At 30.1% G+C, this 16232-nt stretch overlaps 1 protein-coding gene across 1 annotated transcript in view; it reads left to right on the forward strand.

Annotated features, from left to right (window-relative positions):
* The window catches only part of LOC113373199 (electroneutral sodium bicarbonate exchanger 1), a 29828-nt gene extending 14610 nt beyond the window's left edge, over window positions 1–15218 (forward strand). Inside the window, exons 4-17 of the mRNA XM_026613509.1 lie at window positions 1309–1482; window positions 2053–2240; window positions 3341–3461; window positions 4749–4904; window positions 6997–7381; window positions 7488–7870; window positions 8060–8382; window positions 8454–8612; window positions 8703–8852; window positions 8947–9612; window positions 11162–11404; window positions 13343–13512; window positions 14344–14491; window positions 15135–15218. Of these exons, the coding sequence (XP_026469294.1) occupies window positions 1309–1482; window positions 2053–2240; window positions 3341–3461; window positions 4749–4904; window positions 6997–7381; window positions 7488–7870; window positions 8060–8382; window positions 8454–8612; window positions 8703–8852; window positions 8947–9612; window positions 11162–11404; window positions 13343–13512; window positions 14344–14491; window positions 15135–15203 (3335 nt within the window). The 3' untranslated portion in view covers window positions 15204–15218. The remainder of the gene's footprint in view (window positions 1–1308; window positions 1483–2052; window positions 2241–3340; window positions 3462–4748; window positions 4905–6996; window positions 7382–7487; window positions 7871–8059; window positions 8383–8453; window positions 8613–8702; window positions 8853–8946; window positions 9613–11161; window positions 11405–13342; window positions 13513–14343; window positions 14492–15134) is intronic.
* The last annotated feature ends 1014 nt before the right edge of the window (window positions 15219–16232 follow it).

The following is a 16232-nucleotide window of genomic DNA, read 5'->3' on the forward strand; positions in this document are numbered from 1 at the left end:
TTAAAACAGTAGTTTCATTATGTAGATATTAGAAATTCTTGCCTTCTACATATTGTAAATATATGGTCAGATTTTTTAAGGATTTTCTAATTCATTTATTGTTTTAAATGGATAATTAAACAAATCAAATTTGAGTTTAGTATATAATAAAAAAGTATGTTTAGGTCCTCTAATAAAGTGCGAAATAAAATAAAACCCAGATTTTTATTTAGATATGTATATATAAAGCTCTAGCTGCTCTACTTAATTTTCCGAACATAACACATCCTTACTTAACCCAACTTAGTTTTTCGCCACAAAAAATTATTCAAAAATAATTAGTGAACTTTAAATTTGCGTTGAGTGTTCGACTCTTACAATTAGGTTGGCTCATACTTTGGCATTTGCGTGCGAGCATGTAATTTCCCATGCGTTGAACATTTTCCTCGCTTGATAATTTGCAAACTAATAGACAGAATTTTTATGATAATCTAAGTTAAAATATATGTTAGAATAATATTTCTTCTCTGAAATATTTTTATATTACAGAAATGACTTTTTGTAAACTTTGCGTAATAAACATAAAATTTTCATAGCTACGCATTTATATTTTAAGTGTAATATGTATATCAATAAAACTCCGTCCAGACTATTACTGGGACCGAACCAATAACGCTCGTTATGATAGAAAGCGTATTATGCGGGATAGGAGCGACCGACGTGAAGTGACGTATAATGCTTGAGATAGTATTAAGCAGAATAGTCTTAAAATAGTTTACTGTGTAATAATGTATATATATATATATATATATATATATATATATATACTTATATCGCCTCGAAAATGGAATAGTAGTAGTAGTAATAAAGTATTGTTAAAGAGCTCTTAATGTATTGAAATTGTTTAGGGCATGATTAATATTTTTCAAGTTACAAGTTAATTGTGTAAAACATAAATTAAACAATAATTATTGTCTTGTCAAATATATGATTCTTAATATTCAATGATTTAAATTTATTAGCTCTAACAAAAGCATGTTTGTTTCACTTACTATAGTATGCAATGTTATGCACTAAACAGCAAGAATTAGTATAATTATTTTGAAAAAAAAAACTTTAGAGTAATTATCATACTTTATCTTATGGTGACCACAATTGGATTTTTATGATAATATATTCATAATTAATTTTATGAAATTACACATTCAATATTAAGGCAAAAACGAGCAAATACTAAAATCAACTTGTGTCATTTTCGATTGAACTTTGCATCCAGCTATTTCACTATAATTTTTTAAATTGTTTTCTTATTTACTTTCTATCTTTCAGTGACACCTCCTGCAAAAAGAGTCCAGTTCATTCTTGGAGAAGATGTCGAGGAAGGAGGTCTTGAATCTCATCCCTTGTTCTCCGAAATGGAGGAGCTGGTGGCAGAAGAAGATGGCGAGATCGAATGGAAAGAGACAGCGAGATGGATTAAATTCGAGGAGGACGTCGAAATGGGTACGTTTTATACCATAATCAGATCTTCTCTTCACCTAGAATGAAACGTTTGCGAAGCAAATTATTGTTGATTAAAATCCCTTTATTGATTATACTTACAAATACTAGATTGTGAGATTTCTTAGAATATCAATAAGGTAAATTAATTTTGCGGAATTCGGTGGTATTTGGTTTGTAGAGCCACATATGTATATTACAGACTGCAGTTGCTTCCATATTGCTTTGGTGTTGCTAGTTGAATTATTTTAAACATGATTTAACATAATTCGATTTAACAAGTTAACTCCGACTGACGAATATACTAGTTATATTTAAAAATTGTTATATTTAAAAAAAATCAGAAAATATTACACAGAGTGCAAAATAAGAATTTTAAAAGTTTAAAAACCTGTTCAAATTTACATTTTCAATATGCTATCAAAACAAATTTTTATTTGTATCGATTGTTTCATGTCGTTGGATATGAGTTCTACCGATTCTCATATATTATTATTTGACCTATTTAATTATTATTATTATTGTTACAATTATTTAATTATATCACCAAAACCTTTTTTTTATTTATTACAGGTGGTGATCGATGGTCCAAACCTCATGTGGCAACATTGTCCCTGCATGCTCTATTCGAACTTCGCTCTCTGCTGCGACATGGTTCCGTGTTACTCGATATGCAGGCGAGTTCCCTGGAAGAAGTCACAGATCTGGCCTGCGAAAATCTCCAAACTGCTGGTCAGCTGAACTCTGACACTAGGGAAAAGGTTAGTTAACCCATTTTGACTTAAACTATAATTTTAAACTAAACAAGAATTTGTCCCGAATGGCCAAAGATGTGTGATGTCGATAATAGAATAAGTTTCGATTCGTCATTTCAGGCCGCTTTTTTTAAGTGAAATATTTAATTTCATAAATTCCTCAATGTAGACATAAGTATTGATGATTTGATTGACAATCCGATAATTCCTGTGTAATTATCATCAACTGTACGAGCTGAGTGTTTTTCATCTTTGAGTTAAAAATCACCACAACGTAATTTGCCAAACCAATTTTTTTTACAACGGACCAATTAAGGCCAATTTTGACAGTACCATTTATTAAGGCTTCATCACTATATAAAGCGCATAACTTTTTGTGAGCTTTGAATTTCTTTTTACTTTTGCAGAAATTAAAAGGTAATTTAAAACTTAAATTATTATGCGCATACAAAAAGTGATTTATTATTAAAAATTCATTAAAATTTACATTAAGTGTATTCTGTATTCGTATACAGTTATTTATATATTAGTTACAGATTTTCCAAGTTACAAAATGTTATCGTCACTATTTTGAAATTCTAAATTGAAATGCCAATTTTTATTGATTAACTACAATTAAATTATATACTTTTTTTAAGAGATTATGTAAATTAAATTTAAATAAATGGAGATTCTTTATAAATTTCGGCAATAATATAGAAAATTAGTAAATTTGTTCAATATTTATTATACCAATATAAGCAAACATGCATTTAAAATAAACTTCTGAATGAAATTTATTGGTTAATTCAATTAGTACAAGTAACTCAAGTATGTAGGTATTGCCCTTCGGTCTTCTGATTAATGTGGTAGAAACTCGTAAATTTTCTATAAAGGTAATCTTGTCACATTATTTAATGAAGTGTGTATACAAAGCAGAATAGGTCTTTACGGTCTAAATGAATATAGTACGTATTCGATATTTTGTATGTAAATCAATATCTTGCTTGGCTTTTTGTTCGAAAATTACTATTTCCGTCTTATATTAAAGATTGATCTATCAAATGAGTAATCAAAGTTAGCAACAAAACTATTATTATTTTATAAGTTTAACATTTTTTTGGTAGGTTAAAGAAGCTTTGCTGAGGAGACATCGACATCAGCACGAAGGAAAAAGAAAGGACAATATTCGACTGCCAATAATTAGGTCTCTGGCGGATATTGGAAAAAATCTATCAACGTCGAAAAGTGAGTATAAGATACTTTCATGAGTTGTGCACATATTTAATGAAGTTTTTCGATGATGTTTTTATAAGGTTAGAAATCGAATTAATCGTTGTATAGTATAAAATATATTTTTATTTACTAATCTCCTGTATATATCAAATTATGATGATATAATATTAATGCTGGGTTTAATAGTATTTTTTGCATGTAGATTATTTTTGATTTTTTTAATAGAAGAATATACCACTAACTCAACCATTGAAAAACATAATATAGTTATTTTTAATATTTATTTTGTATATTTAAATTTAGGGTTTTGGTATTATTTAAATATTTATATATATTAACTATATTTTTTATTATAAGTTTATAATATTTTTTTGTTTATCTCATCTCTTATAAATAATAATTAATTTATAATTATTAATTAGTCTCAAATTAATCAATTTGATATACTGTGTTAAATTCAAATATCTCTTACAAATTAAAATAGTTTTTTTTTTTAAATATTAAATGAAAATTTGCAGTAATAAATTACGTAATAATTTTTTGCAAGGTAATTAAAAGCCAATTTTAATAAATAAATAGTCGAATAATATTTCATATTCAAAATAGGACGTTAATGTACGTAACTCTATATTGATCTATTTCACAAATGAAATAATACATTCAATATATGTTGGAACATATTGATTTATTATAATATATAAATGATTAATCGTTTTTAAAATATTTTAATGAATTTAGTCTACCTACTTCAACAACAAAATTTAATCAAATAAATAAATACAAAATAAATAACCAAACATTTTATAAATAAAGTATATGTTTTCACTACGATCTTTATCAATTGCATATAATGAATATAAACACTATTATATGATTATCAGTATTCGTAACAAAATATTACATCAAAATTGTATATATTGTGTTAATAATATATAGCAATATAATATATAGTGTTAATGTATGTGAACCTCTTACAATTTATTTAATCGTAAAAAATATGAACTATTGACAAAATATCAATATCAAATATTTATACGTAATCAATCTAATAACGATAATTTATATTTTATAATTTGCATTACCTACCACGCAGATAATGAAAATATATAGGTTACTAAGTTACTCACAATGAAACCTTATGCGGAACAATTTTATGTAATAAAAACTTGTACTATTACGATATAATTCTGTCTTATTTTAAAATCTGATAATTTCTTTATAATATTTGCCAACTGGCGAATGTTTTGAAGACATCAATAACAGTAAAACTGCATAAATTGAACTTGATATGTAAATCAGCGCCCCAGTGTTGCAACGGTAACACAATGTCCGTCGAACTTCTGCCAACGACGAGGCACTGCCAAATTGAAACAAAAAGGGATGAACCAGAATCTTCAGAACTTCCTAGGCAGAAAGATGCAAATGATGATCGGGGACGATATTTATCTCTTCCAGGTACCGAGATGCCAATCTACGAACAATTTCACTGATGGTGTATATATTATCTTTCAGTAGATTACTAACACGCCATTTCACACAAGGTGGAGGAATATCTTTGCCATCACTGCTTTTACTAATAGTTTATTGTATATACGTGTATGTTGTTATTGGTAACTATGTGCTTATATATTCATAGAAGCCTCTATAAACTACACACAGACACACATACACACACGCACACACACACACACATATATATATATATATATATATATATATATATATATTGAAATCACTATTGATAACAATCCTCAAATTCGCGAGTATAATATTCACTAGTATAATTAAAATCTGAATATTATTTAAATGTTTTTATTTAATCAATTATGCAGATGACTTAACTACAGAATCTGGATGTACCACTTGGGCGATCACCGGTATCCATCCTCAGAAAGGTCGATTAATTCACGTTGCTACCAATAATTCTTACTTCCTAATCATTAGTAATTTTTTCAAAAAACTATTTGTGGCGTATGATTAGTGTGTTGTTTTAAGATATCACACCTTTCTTTAACATATCGTGTTACAATAAATATTATTCCATGTTTTTTTTATATAAATACTATTTGGTGTTCAAATACAATTTAAATTTGCATGCGGCTTTTCATAATTAGCTCCAATGAATAAATTCTGTGAAGAATTAAAGATCTTTTGAAGTATTTTTTGAAATTACGTTTACTATTATTGTTTAAATCGATTTTTAGCTCTTTGATCGGTATTTGAATGTATCAGTTTTTTTTATTTATATAATTATTATAGCAAATGTTCTTTATCGTATTTATAAAAAATCGAAGATTTTCCAAATTAAGATGTTTTTTTCTCTTATTAAATTAATTTCTTTTTCTGGATTTTTTCTATATTTTTGTGGAGCATTAAAAATGTGTTTATTCTTTTTTGTAGCTCCTTATTGTTTCTATTTTCAGTGGATGAACATAACACTCCTTCCTTGCCGAATATCGGATCTGCTGGTCGATTTCTTTCTGTACCCGGTTCTACGCCGGGTAAATCGCACAACTATTTTCTGACATAATCTGCAAATGTTTCGTTGCTTGATATAGACGTTTTTAGCCCTAGTTATCGAATTCTACCATTATTAATTTTGATAAACTATATTACTATATTTATATAGTACCATATAGCGGTAGCGATAACTAAGTCTAAATATTGCTACTGTGATTTTACTGTGAAATCTTTAAAGTTGCTGCATCATTCATTTTTATGTTTTTTCTCTGTGTTTCAATGTATAACGGTATTGCAGTTTGACCTTTTGCTTATAATTAGTTCATGTGTTTTAAACTTCTTTCTTATTTTGGATTATATATTTAACAAAATTAATATTACATATATATATATATATATATATATATATATATATATATATTATACAGTCAATCCTTCGTTAACACGGAACTCTGGGAAGATGGTCTCATACTACGCGAGCCGAAAATCCGAAATCCCTCCGATACGTGCCTCAGCCGTGTTTGTGAAAATATATATATATATATATATATATATATATATATATATCTATTATCGACTATATCATCTTCCACAATTTATTTACACATACAAGCCACTTTATATAATAGCGGTGTGTGCCGTTTGATTTTCTAAAACTAAAATTTAACCAAAAAAAACCTATTTTTTTTTACAAACCTAAACTACGAAATAAACTGGATTGTGTGTTAAATCCAAGTTTTTTACTACACGGTAGGCACCCGCCACTAAGGAAGGATTGACTGTCTATGCATGAATTAAAGTATGTTTGTGTGGCAAATGTAATGATATATGTATATGTATAAATAAGCCATATATACATATATGGCAAATGTTGTGTACAATTGCACCAATTCTAAATTTTGATCTATTCAAATGAAAATTTTGTTCACTGTTTAGATCAAATTGAATTAAATATCTGCTTCTGACTGATCAAAAAAAATTTGCATGTTTTAAAACCAAACATTTAAAAAAATTAAAAAATATTTTGCGTTATATTTTATATGAATGCAATTAACCTAACACTTATAAAAGTATTTTGTGGATTTAGGAGATGATCAAATGGTTAAATCTCCCAGCGGACATTCGATTAATCCTAATTCAAGTGCTGGTGAGTTCACGAATGGTGGAGGTAGCGGAGCGAGTGACCATTCCAATAATCACAAAACCAATACCCATTTTATGCGAAAAATTCCACATGGGGCTGAAGCTAGCAATATCCTTGTTGGTGAAGTCGACTTTTTGGATAAACGAATTTCCGCATTTATAAGACTAAGTCAAGCCGCTCTCATGGGCGATCTGACTGAAGTTCCAGTTCCGACAAGATTCATTTTTATCTTATTGGGGCCCAGAGGCAATCGTGATAGTTTTCATGAAATTGGAAGAGCAATGGCTACTCTAATGTCGGACGAAATTTTTCATGAAGTCGCTTATAGGTACGAATAATAGTTAATTAATTTCTCGAATGATAAATTAATAGTTGAGAGTAAATGCTTTTTATGGTATCGGTCTGAAAAATCTAATTATCTATTTTTATTTCAGAGCAAAGAAAAGAGATCATTTACTAGCGGGTGTCGATGAGTTTTTAGATGCAGTCACTGTATTACCTCCCGGTGAATGGGATCCTACTATACGTATTGAACCACCAGCAGCAATACCAAGTCAAGAGGTTCGCAAAAGGCCGCCCGAAAAAGTCAAACGTGATGAAATAGAAGACGAACTCGAAGATGAGCAGAAATTGAGAGAAGAAAGTGGATTGTCAAGAAGTGGTAAACTTTTTGGAGGTCTTGTGAACGATCTGAAACGTAAAGCTCCATGGTACTTCTCAGACTTTAAAGATGCTTTGTCGCTGCAATGTATAGCTTCATGGATATTTTTATACTTTGCTTGTCTTTCACCTATTATCACATTTGGCGGTCTTTTGGGTAAGATGATACATACTATTACATTAGATAATTCCAACATTTTATAATTTTCATTACGAAAATTCTCATTATGTTTATTGTACAATTATATTATAATAATGTTGTCGATTGCTTTGATTTTCGAGTAATCTGTTATAGCTACAAACATTAAAATCAATATAATTATTACTGTGATATTTTTTATGTCAGGTCAAGCGACCGGGCGAAATATGGCAGCAATGGAAAGCTTAGTGAGCGGGTTTGTTTGTGGAATTGGTTATGGCCTTTTTTCTGGACAGCCATTGACCGTTCTAGGTTCCACAGGTCCTGTACTTGTTTTTGAAACCATAGTTTACGAATTTTGTAAGACCGCAGATTGGGACTACATGTCGTTCAGACTATGTATTGGTAGTTGGATCACAATCATATTAATAATACTCGTAGCAGTTGACGCTAGCGCATTAGTTTGTTACATTACCAGATTTACAGAAGAAAATTTTGCAACTTTAATAGCATTTATATTTATTTATAAGGTATTTTGAAAATTTATTTTCAATTTGCTGCATATTTTATTAACATCTTTTATATGAATTTTTTAAAACAGGCTGTTGAAAATGTTATCCATATAGGCGAAAACAATCCTATGAGCACAGATGGACTTGATCCGTTATTTGGAAACTGCATTTGCACACCAACTGCCTTCACGAATATGAGCTATGCAGATTCAGTCAATTGGAGTTCAGTAGATCCTTATACATGCATGGTAAACTATATATAAATATTTCTAAAATCTATTTGGTTATTTAAATTATTTGATAATTTGATAAAATGTTTGAACATTTGTTTGTTATAGGCAATGAATGGTACAATCGGAGGGCCCGGTTGTTTACCAAGAAACACTGTACCAAATGTTTTCTTGATGTCTGTGATTTTATTCATTGGAACATTTTTACTTTCTGTAATTCTCAAGGATTTTAAAAACGCATTATTCTTTCCATCCAATGTAAGTGATTTGATTTCTTCTTGTTGAAGCCAACACTTGTATGTATGGCATATGGCAAACGTTCATATATAATATAAACATGCATTTTTTTTAGGTGCGTCAAATTGTATCAGATTTTTCTGTAATAATTGCCATTTTTTCAATGACATTAGTAGATTATTTATCAAATGTTCCAACGCCAAAATTAGAAGTACCATCTGAGTTCAAACCAACACTAGATGAAAGGGGATGGATAATAATGCCATTCGGCCGTAATCCTTTCTGGTCAGCAATAGTTGCTGTTTTACCAGCTCTTTTAGGAACCATATTGATATTCATGGATCAGCAAATTACAGCGGTTATTGTTAATCGCAAAGAAAACAAGTTGAAAAAAGGATGTGGTTATCACTTGGATCTGTTTATTTTAGCCATATTGATTCAAATTTGCTCAATAATGGGGCTTCCGTGGTTTGTGGCTGCCACTGTTCTGTCGATAAATCATGTCAATTCACTAAAATTAGAATCAGAATGCGCAGCACCTGGAGAAAAACCTCAATTTCTAGGTGTAAGAGAACAGCGTGTAACACATATTATGATTTTTGTCATGATTGGATTATCGGTGCTTTTTACTCCAATGCTGAGGCACATTCCGATGCCGGTTTTATTTGGTGTTTTCTTGTACATGGGTGTAGCATCATTAAAAGGACTGCAATTCTTTGACAGACTCCTGATTATGCTAATGCCGGTTAAATATCAGCCAGATTACATGTTCTTGAGACAGGTAATGTAATTGTAATTTCTTCAACACTAGGTTTACTAATTGGACGGCATTCGAAATTTGAAATAAAATGCCCTAAAAACCATAGCATTAATCTTAAATATTTAGTGACGTCAATTCATAGTTTATTAATAGATATAATGTATACAATTTTTTAAATTTTAAATTCGTATGTGGTATACCTATCTCTTTGGAAATTCGTTAAATTTACGCCAATCACTCAAAAAATGTTTACATATTTGCTTCATTTGTAATATTATTTCTACAAATAGTAGCACTAAACTTTACTATTAAGTGTTATTTATACAATCAAATCGCTAACAAAAAAGATCATCGCGTCAGTCGAACCACGATGTTTCAGCAAAGTTCAGTAAACGTCAACATCAGGATTTCGAAAAAGTTTTAAGAAGTGTAATAAAAATAGAAGCTGCAATTATATGTATCATACTATAAAATCACATGAGGAGGAATAAGAGAAATTCAAATAATATGTATAACTAGTAGTGTATGGCATCGTGCCTTAAGGCAATTTGCTGGAACTTCCCGTGATGATTAATTTATTTAAAACTTTGAAAAAATTTGATCTTAGAGAATTTTTGAAAAAATGACTTTAAAAAAATTAATTTTTATATTTGAAATATTTTGGAAATTTTGAACTTTTTTTAAAGCTGCTTAAGCTGCACAAAGAAAAAATATCAAAGCGCGTAGGCGCAGCGTTATAGTCTAACGGACGAACAATGTTACGTAATTCATAGTGATGTAAACCAAATTTATGCTCATTAATAAAGTCTCTATAAAATATCTGGTAATTTGATGTGCAGATGTGTAATGAGCACTTTTGATCGTCAAATGGCATTTTTTTATCTCCGAAACCACTACGCCAAAATCATATTTTCATTTTTTCAATTTTGATATCAATAATTCAATGAATTCAATTTTGAATTCATTGATATCAAACGCTCCGTTCTTCTAAAAATCAAGTTACCGTTTTTGACACTTTTTACCTTATATCTTTGAAACGGCTAGACCTGCCTTGTCCAAAAACTGAGCACGTCTCCTTATCAATAGGATTCGTTGAATTTGAATCATTCAAATCGGTTGGACGGTGCCCGAAATCGCCGACAAAAATTAGTATCTGAACACACACACACATCCATTTATCCTAAAGTATTCCAAAATGTTCAGAAACATCTGAAACGTAGAGATAAATAAAAAAAAATATTTTTGATTTTTTTGCGATTACTATAACTTACCCAACGAAAAATTAAAAATATATTGGAAAAATATGGTTACTATGTAGATGTCTTATGTTAATTTTTTCAAGATTTGTTAATAATTTTTACAATTTATTTTTATGCCAAGCCTTAAATTATATTGTTCAATCGAACCTGAGTAAAAATTAATATATTTTTTTAAAGAAATTGCGCATTACGTCTATTTGAAGGGTCTCCGTAGAGAAGGGAGAAATATACGAAATATTCGTAAACCTAGTGATAATATGTACATGATACATGATAAATATTATATTTCCTTACGTTCCCAAATATTTCAGGTGCCATTAAAACGTGTTCACCTGTTTACCGTAATTCAGTTAACATGCCTGATCTGTCTCTGGGTAATAAAGTCCTTCTCAGCGACCTCGATACTGTTTCCACTCATGTTGGTGGTTATGATTGGAATACGCAAATCTTTAGATTTGGTTTTTACCCGACGCGAGTTAAAGATATTAGATGACGTGATGCCGGAAATAACCCGAAGGAAAGCGGAAGATCTGCGCCATTTGGAACTAGCAGAGGTGGGCATGTTCAAACGTTTCGCAAATTGTTGTCTCGGCGGCAATAGCGGCTTTAGTTCGCCTTCGTCAACCACAAAGTGACATGAGGATTGGTGTCATGTTTAGGTTAAACTCATCATTTTGAATTTGGCCTTGTCTATCATAATTGGTTGGGAATTCTTTCTGTACGATTGTTTTTATACAAGAAAGATCATATATGTGAACGAAATATGTATTCACTCTATTCAAATATTCGCTATTCAAATTTATTTTATGATTTAACTAAAATAATGTTACGGTACTATTATGAAAAGATGTAAAATAGGGTCTATTTGAAATTATATACGACGGAGATTACTTAACATTGTGTGCTTTGATATAATACGAGTTTGTACATTCCATAAACATTTTACACTAAAAATTAGATCTAATTAAATGCCATGTGATATAATCAAGTTTTTCAAACAATATTGCTACAATTTAATATGAAATGTGGAGAGATTAGAGTGCCTAACGGAAATTCACGACAGAACGCAAATCAGCCTTACGTATTATTTTATTTTATGATCACATACTGAAATATTTTAGTCAATTAAAAAGTATGGAATACTTGTACAATGTTTGAGAAGGAAATTGTTACTTCCTGAATATGATAATTTTAATGCCGTTAAATTCGATGTTGTTCTTAGGTAAGTTTCGTTTAAGGTTTGAATGCTATTAGTATTATCAAAAATATGAATAAAAATGTATAAAAAAAATATTTTATTATATTCAATAATAATTGTATTATTTATTTTTTGATTGGATTAGAATACTTCGAAGTTATATATCATAAATATTACTATAATTTATTTTATTAATAATTATTCCAAGTCATTATAATGTTAATTGAATATTGATTTTAGTATGATAGAGATAAGGTGGTAATGTTCTCATACTCGATGTTTTCATTTTAATTATGTAGATTTTATTAGAAAACCATTGCCATAAATAAATTTTTTATATGCAAGTCATTCATAATTCATTGTCAATCACTTTGTGTAATGCATTTGAATGAATATGATATTATTTATGAATGACGTATAAATTTTATTAAATTTTGAAAAAGTTTTATGTAGAATATTATATGATAATTGTCATAATTAGTTGTATTTGTAATTAGTATACATTTCATGCCATTAGAGTGCCAAACATTGCTGTTATCATTGATTTTATAAATTCTTTAAAAAGCATGCTTTTTGTTTAGTACGAAAATAATTTTCAACAAATGGCAGTGCATTTTTTCAACGTATTGTACGCATGTTGCAATTCTACATGTTGTTTGAAGCAGACAACAAAATACAAAATTACAACAAATATTATTAGGTTACAGCTCAGGGTTTATAATTAGCACTAATTATATAGTTATATATAAATATATATATATATATATATATATATATATATATATATGTGTGTTTGATAAAAAGCGGCCTCGATATTTCCGAATATATTTTGAACATAAATTATGAAAATTGTCAATTCAAACCTGATTTATTTAGATATAGTCTTACTATTTTATTTATTATTATATATTCAGTGATGTGTATGTGTAGCATGTTTTATTATTATTCAATAAATTGTTAAATAAAATAATATTTTTTATTAAACCCGCAACAAATTAGTTTACTTTAGCAATCAAAACATGCTTAAATTTTGCATATATGTTTTTAGCCAGCACAGTAGTAACCGCACACATGTTTTTGCTTTCCTATTTTTTTTTTAATTAAAATAGTTTCTGGTAAAATTATAATTGACAAACTGTCTAAGATTACAAGCGCAATCAAGTTCAATCAAGTCAGAAAAAAAACATTCATTTTAAGTGGTACAGAAAGATTATTTTACATATTAGCTGTTTTATAAATACTTCTTCAACAATTTTCACTATAAAGTGGCTATGATGAGAAATACTTTCAGCAGGGTTCTGAAAGTGTGAAGCGTTCTTTGCTGGATAGACACCACAGCATTGACATCGCCTTACCCAACGGTAAAATGATACAGGTACCACTGGCTGCCATCAACATAAGTGAAGAAGTAAATAGCACTGCTGTTTGGAAAGACATCGATCGACATGAACACAAAAGAAGATCGTAAGTTACTTTTTCCATATAAATATATATATATATATATATATATATATATATTAGATAGAGATAAAAGAAATCCATTATTTTTGTATAAATCAGCTCATGATATATAATTCCTTGCTAAATCCATTAAGTCCCAGTCCTATTTTTGCTCATTCATCGCAATTCAATTGCTACAGTTTTTCCTTTGCGTTGTCACAAGAGATCCTTTTTTTTTTCACCAATCGCTTCAAAAATGAAAAGAAAAACTATTTTCTTCTGAAAATTAGATTCTGTTGGTTTTCCTGTGGCACCCATACATGGAGCCTTATTCAAATGCTGCCAAAATGTTTTTTTACAGTTTTCACGGAATCAAAGTCGAAGAACATGACGGTCTTATCGACATCGACATTTTGTTGATATTTTCGTCAATTGGCCCTCTGGTGCGCTTGCGTCTTTGACACCAAAATTACTCAAATGGATTGACGAAACCAAAATTGAGTGAGATTGGCTGTTACTAAATCAGGACCGCAAACACTATTCAAACCTTTAGCCGCCTGGCTTGCGTTTTCGCCTTAATCGAACAAAAACTGTAAAATATAGTGTATTTTCTCTGTGCTAGTGCTCATTTTTGACGCTCAAACAAAACTGTCAAAGACGTTTATTTAGAACCAAACCTCATTTTAACGCCGCCTAGAAGAACTCATTCGGACTTATACAACGCGAGATACGCATAATTAAAGACAACTATTGCAACAATAATAGATTTCTTTTTTCTCTACCTAAGTAATATAAGTACACGCGATGTACCAATTCTACAAAAACATTTCCAACAGCTGCACATATGTTTTTCAGATCAACAGCTGCACAAATTAAATCAGCAGGGTTGTTAAAGCCGGGTCCGCCACCTGAAATCAACATAGTTCAAGAAAATCATGGCCAAATCAAGAACGACGAGAAAATACCAGAAGTTGGTGGACCTAAAAAATGTGATACAATGAAGGTGGGCGATGCCTCAGTTGAGAAGATTCAGCAATAATATAAAGCACATCTTTCTTCTTCTAATAGCAATGACATCGTATAATCAATCAAACGTTTTAAGAAAATATTCTTTTAGGCAAAAAGTTGAACAAAAATATTATTTGTAAGTAGCGCACGCATGTTCAAAATTAACTTAGAATTGTAGAATTGAAGAGGCTTTTAGGTTAAGTTCTGCTTTAATGCAGTTTTAGGCAATGTTATTAAGTATTAATTTATCGAATATTACTTTGGAATAGTTTTTTATTAGTATTTCAGGCAAAACGAAACAAAACATTTTATTTATTGGTTTATCAACAGTTTTGCAACTGTTTAAATATATTATGTTGAAAATATGGCTTATTATATGCATTTAGAAATGGAATTGCTGACTTATACAATAATTTGTAATAATTAAAACTGATAAATTATTTTTTTCTTTGATTTATTTTTTTCTAGAAATAATTTTCAATAATTCGGTTAATGAAAACATGCCTATTATACTTAGTTTCAACGTTTTTGCTTCAATTCAAGTTTGAACATAATCGCTATAAGCTTGCAATAAATTATATACAGCGGTTGACACAAAATAATTTAAAAAAGATTTAACTTATATCAATTATTTTCAGGTTTCCAAAGAGTGGTGGAGCGACAGGTCAACCGCTAAAACATGGAATTCTGCAGAAACATCTGTTTAATATATTTCTGTAAAAATTTATTGATTTGTATGCATTAAATAAGATTTTATAGCCACGTAATTCAAATTTGTCATTGCCATAAGTTTTGTATGCATACATAAGTACCGGTATTATATTGTGCAAATAAGTCAAAAAGTTACAAGTAGAAGGCAATTTCTAAATAACATCATCACATATGTAATTATTATTTTTACGACAACGAATTGAATTATATACCAACATATGCATGTTTGGTAAAATTATAATACAAATAGTGTATAATAATATATATGCGGCGGCACCCAAGTGCAGCCCTGCAATTAGTACGATCCTGCCGTACCACGTGATTGTCCTGCATGATGCGCACGCATCAAGACGGCCGAATAAAAGAGGAAGGATCATAGGCAAACGTCTCTTCCACCGTCAACCGCCAACAAGGACAGACCAATAAATAAATTGTATTAATATTCAACAATAATAAATAGAAGTGAATAGAATCAAAACTCTTGTTATTCAACAACCACTTCAATGGTGACCCCGACGTGACAAAGTCAGCTGAAGCAAAACAAGTATCTACCTGGCGTGAGTAAACAAAACATTCAAGAACATACATAAGTGCATACAATCTATGGCTATTGATTTTTTATTCATATCAATAGTTCTCGAACAAAGTGGAAGAGCATTTAATCGACAACAATTGCCGCATATTTTATTAATATTACATAGTTTATTCACCAATCTGTCCACAAAGAACAAGCAACTCAACAGCGAAGGACCACATACATTCAGCCGCTAACTCACCAGCGAAGGGCCACATACACTCAACCGCTAACTCACCAGCGAAGGGCCACATACACTCAACCGCTAACACACCAGCGAAGGGCCACATACACTCAACCGCTAACTCACCAGCGAAGGGCCACATACACTCAGCCGCTAACTCACCAGCGAAGGGCCACATCTACTCAACCGCTAACTCACCGGTGAAGGGCCGCATCTACTCAACCGCTAACTCACCAGCGAAGGGCCACATCTACTCAACCGCTAACT

The sequence above is a fragment of the Ctenocephalides felis genome, unplaced genomic scaffold (assembly GCF_003426905.1).
Source record: "Ctenocephalides felis isolate EL2017-DRISC unplaced genomic scaffold, ASM342690v1 CF-g0.4_SCAFFOLD_01604, whole genome shotgun sequence".
Lineage (NCBI taxonomy): Eukaryota > Metazoa > Arthropoda > Insecta > Siphonaptera > Pulicidae > Ctenocephalides > Ctenocephalides felis.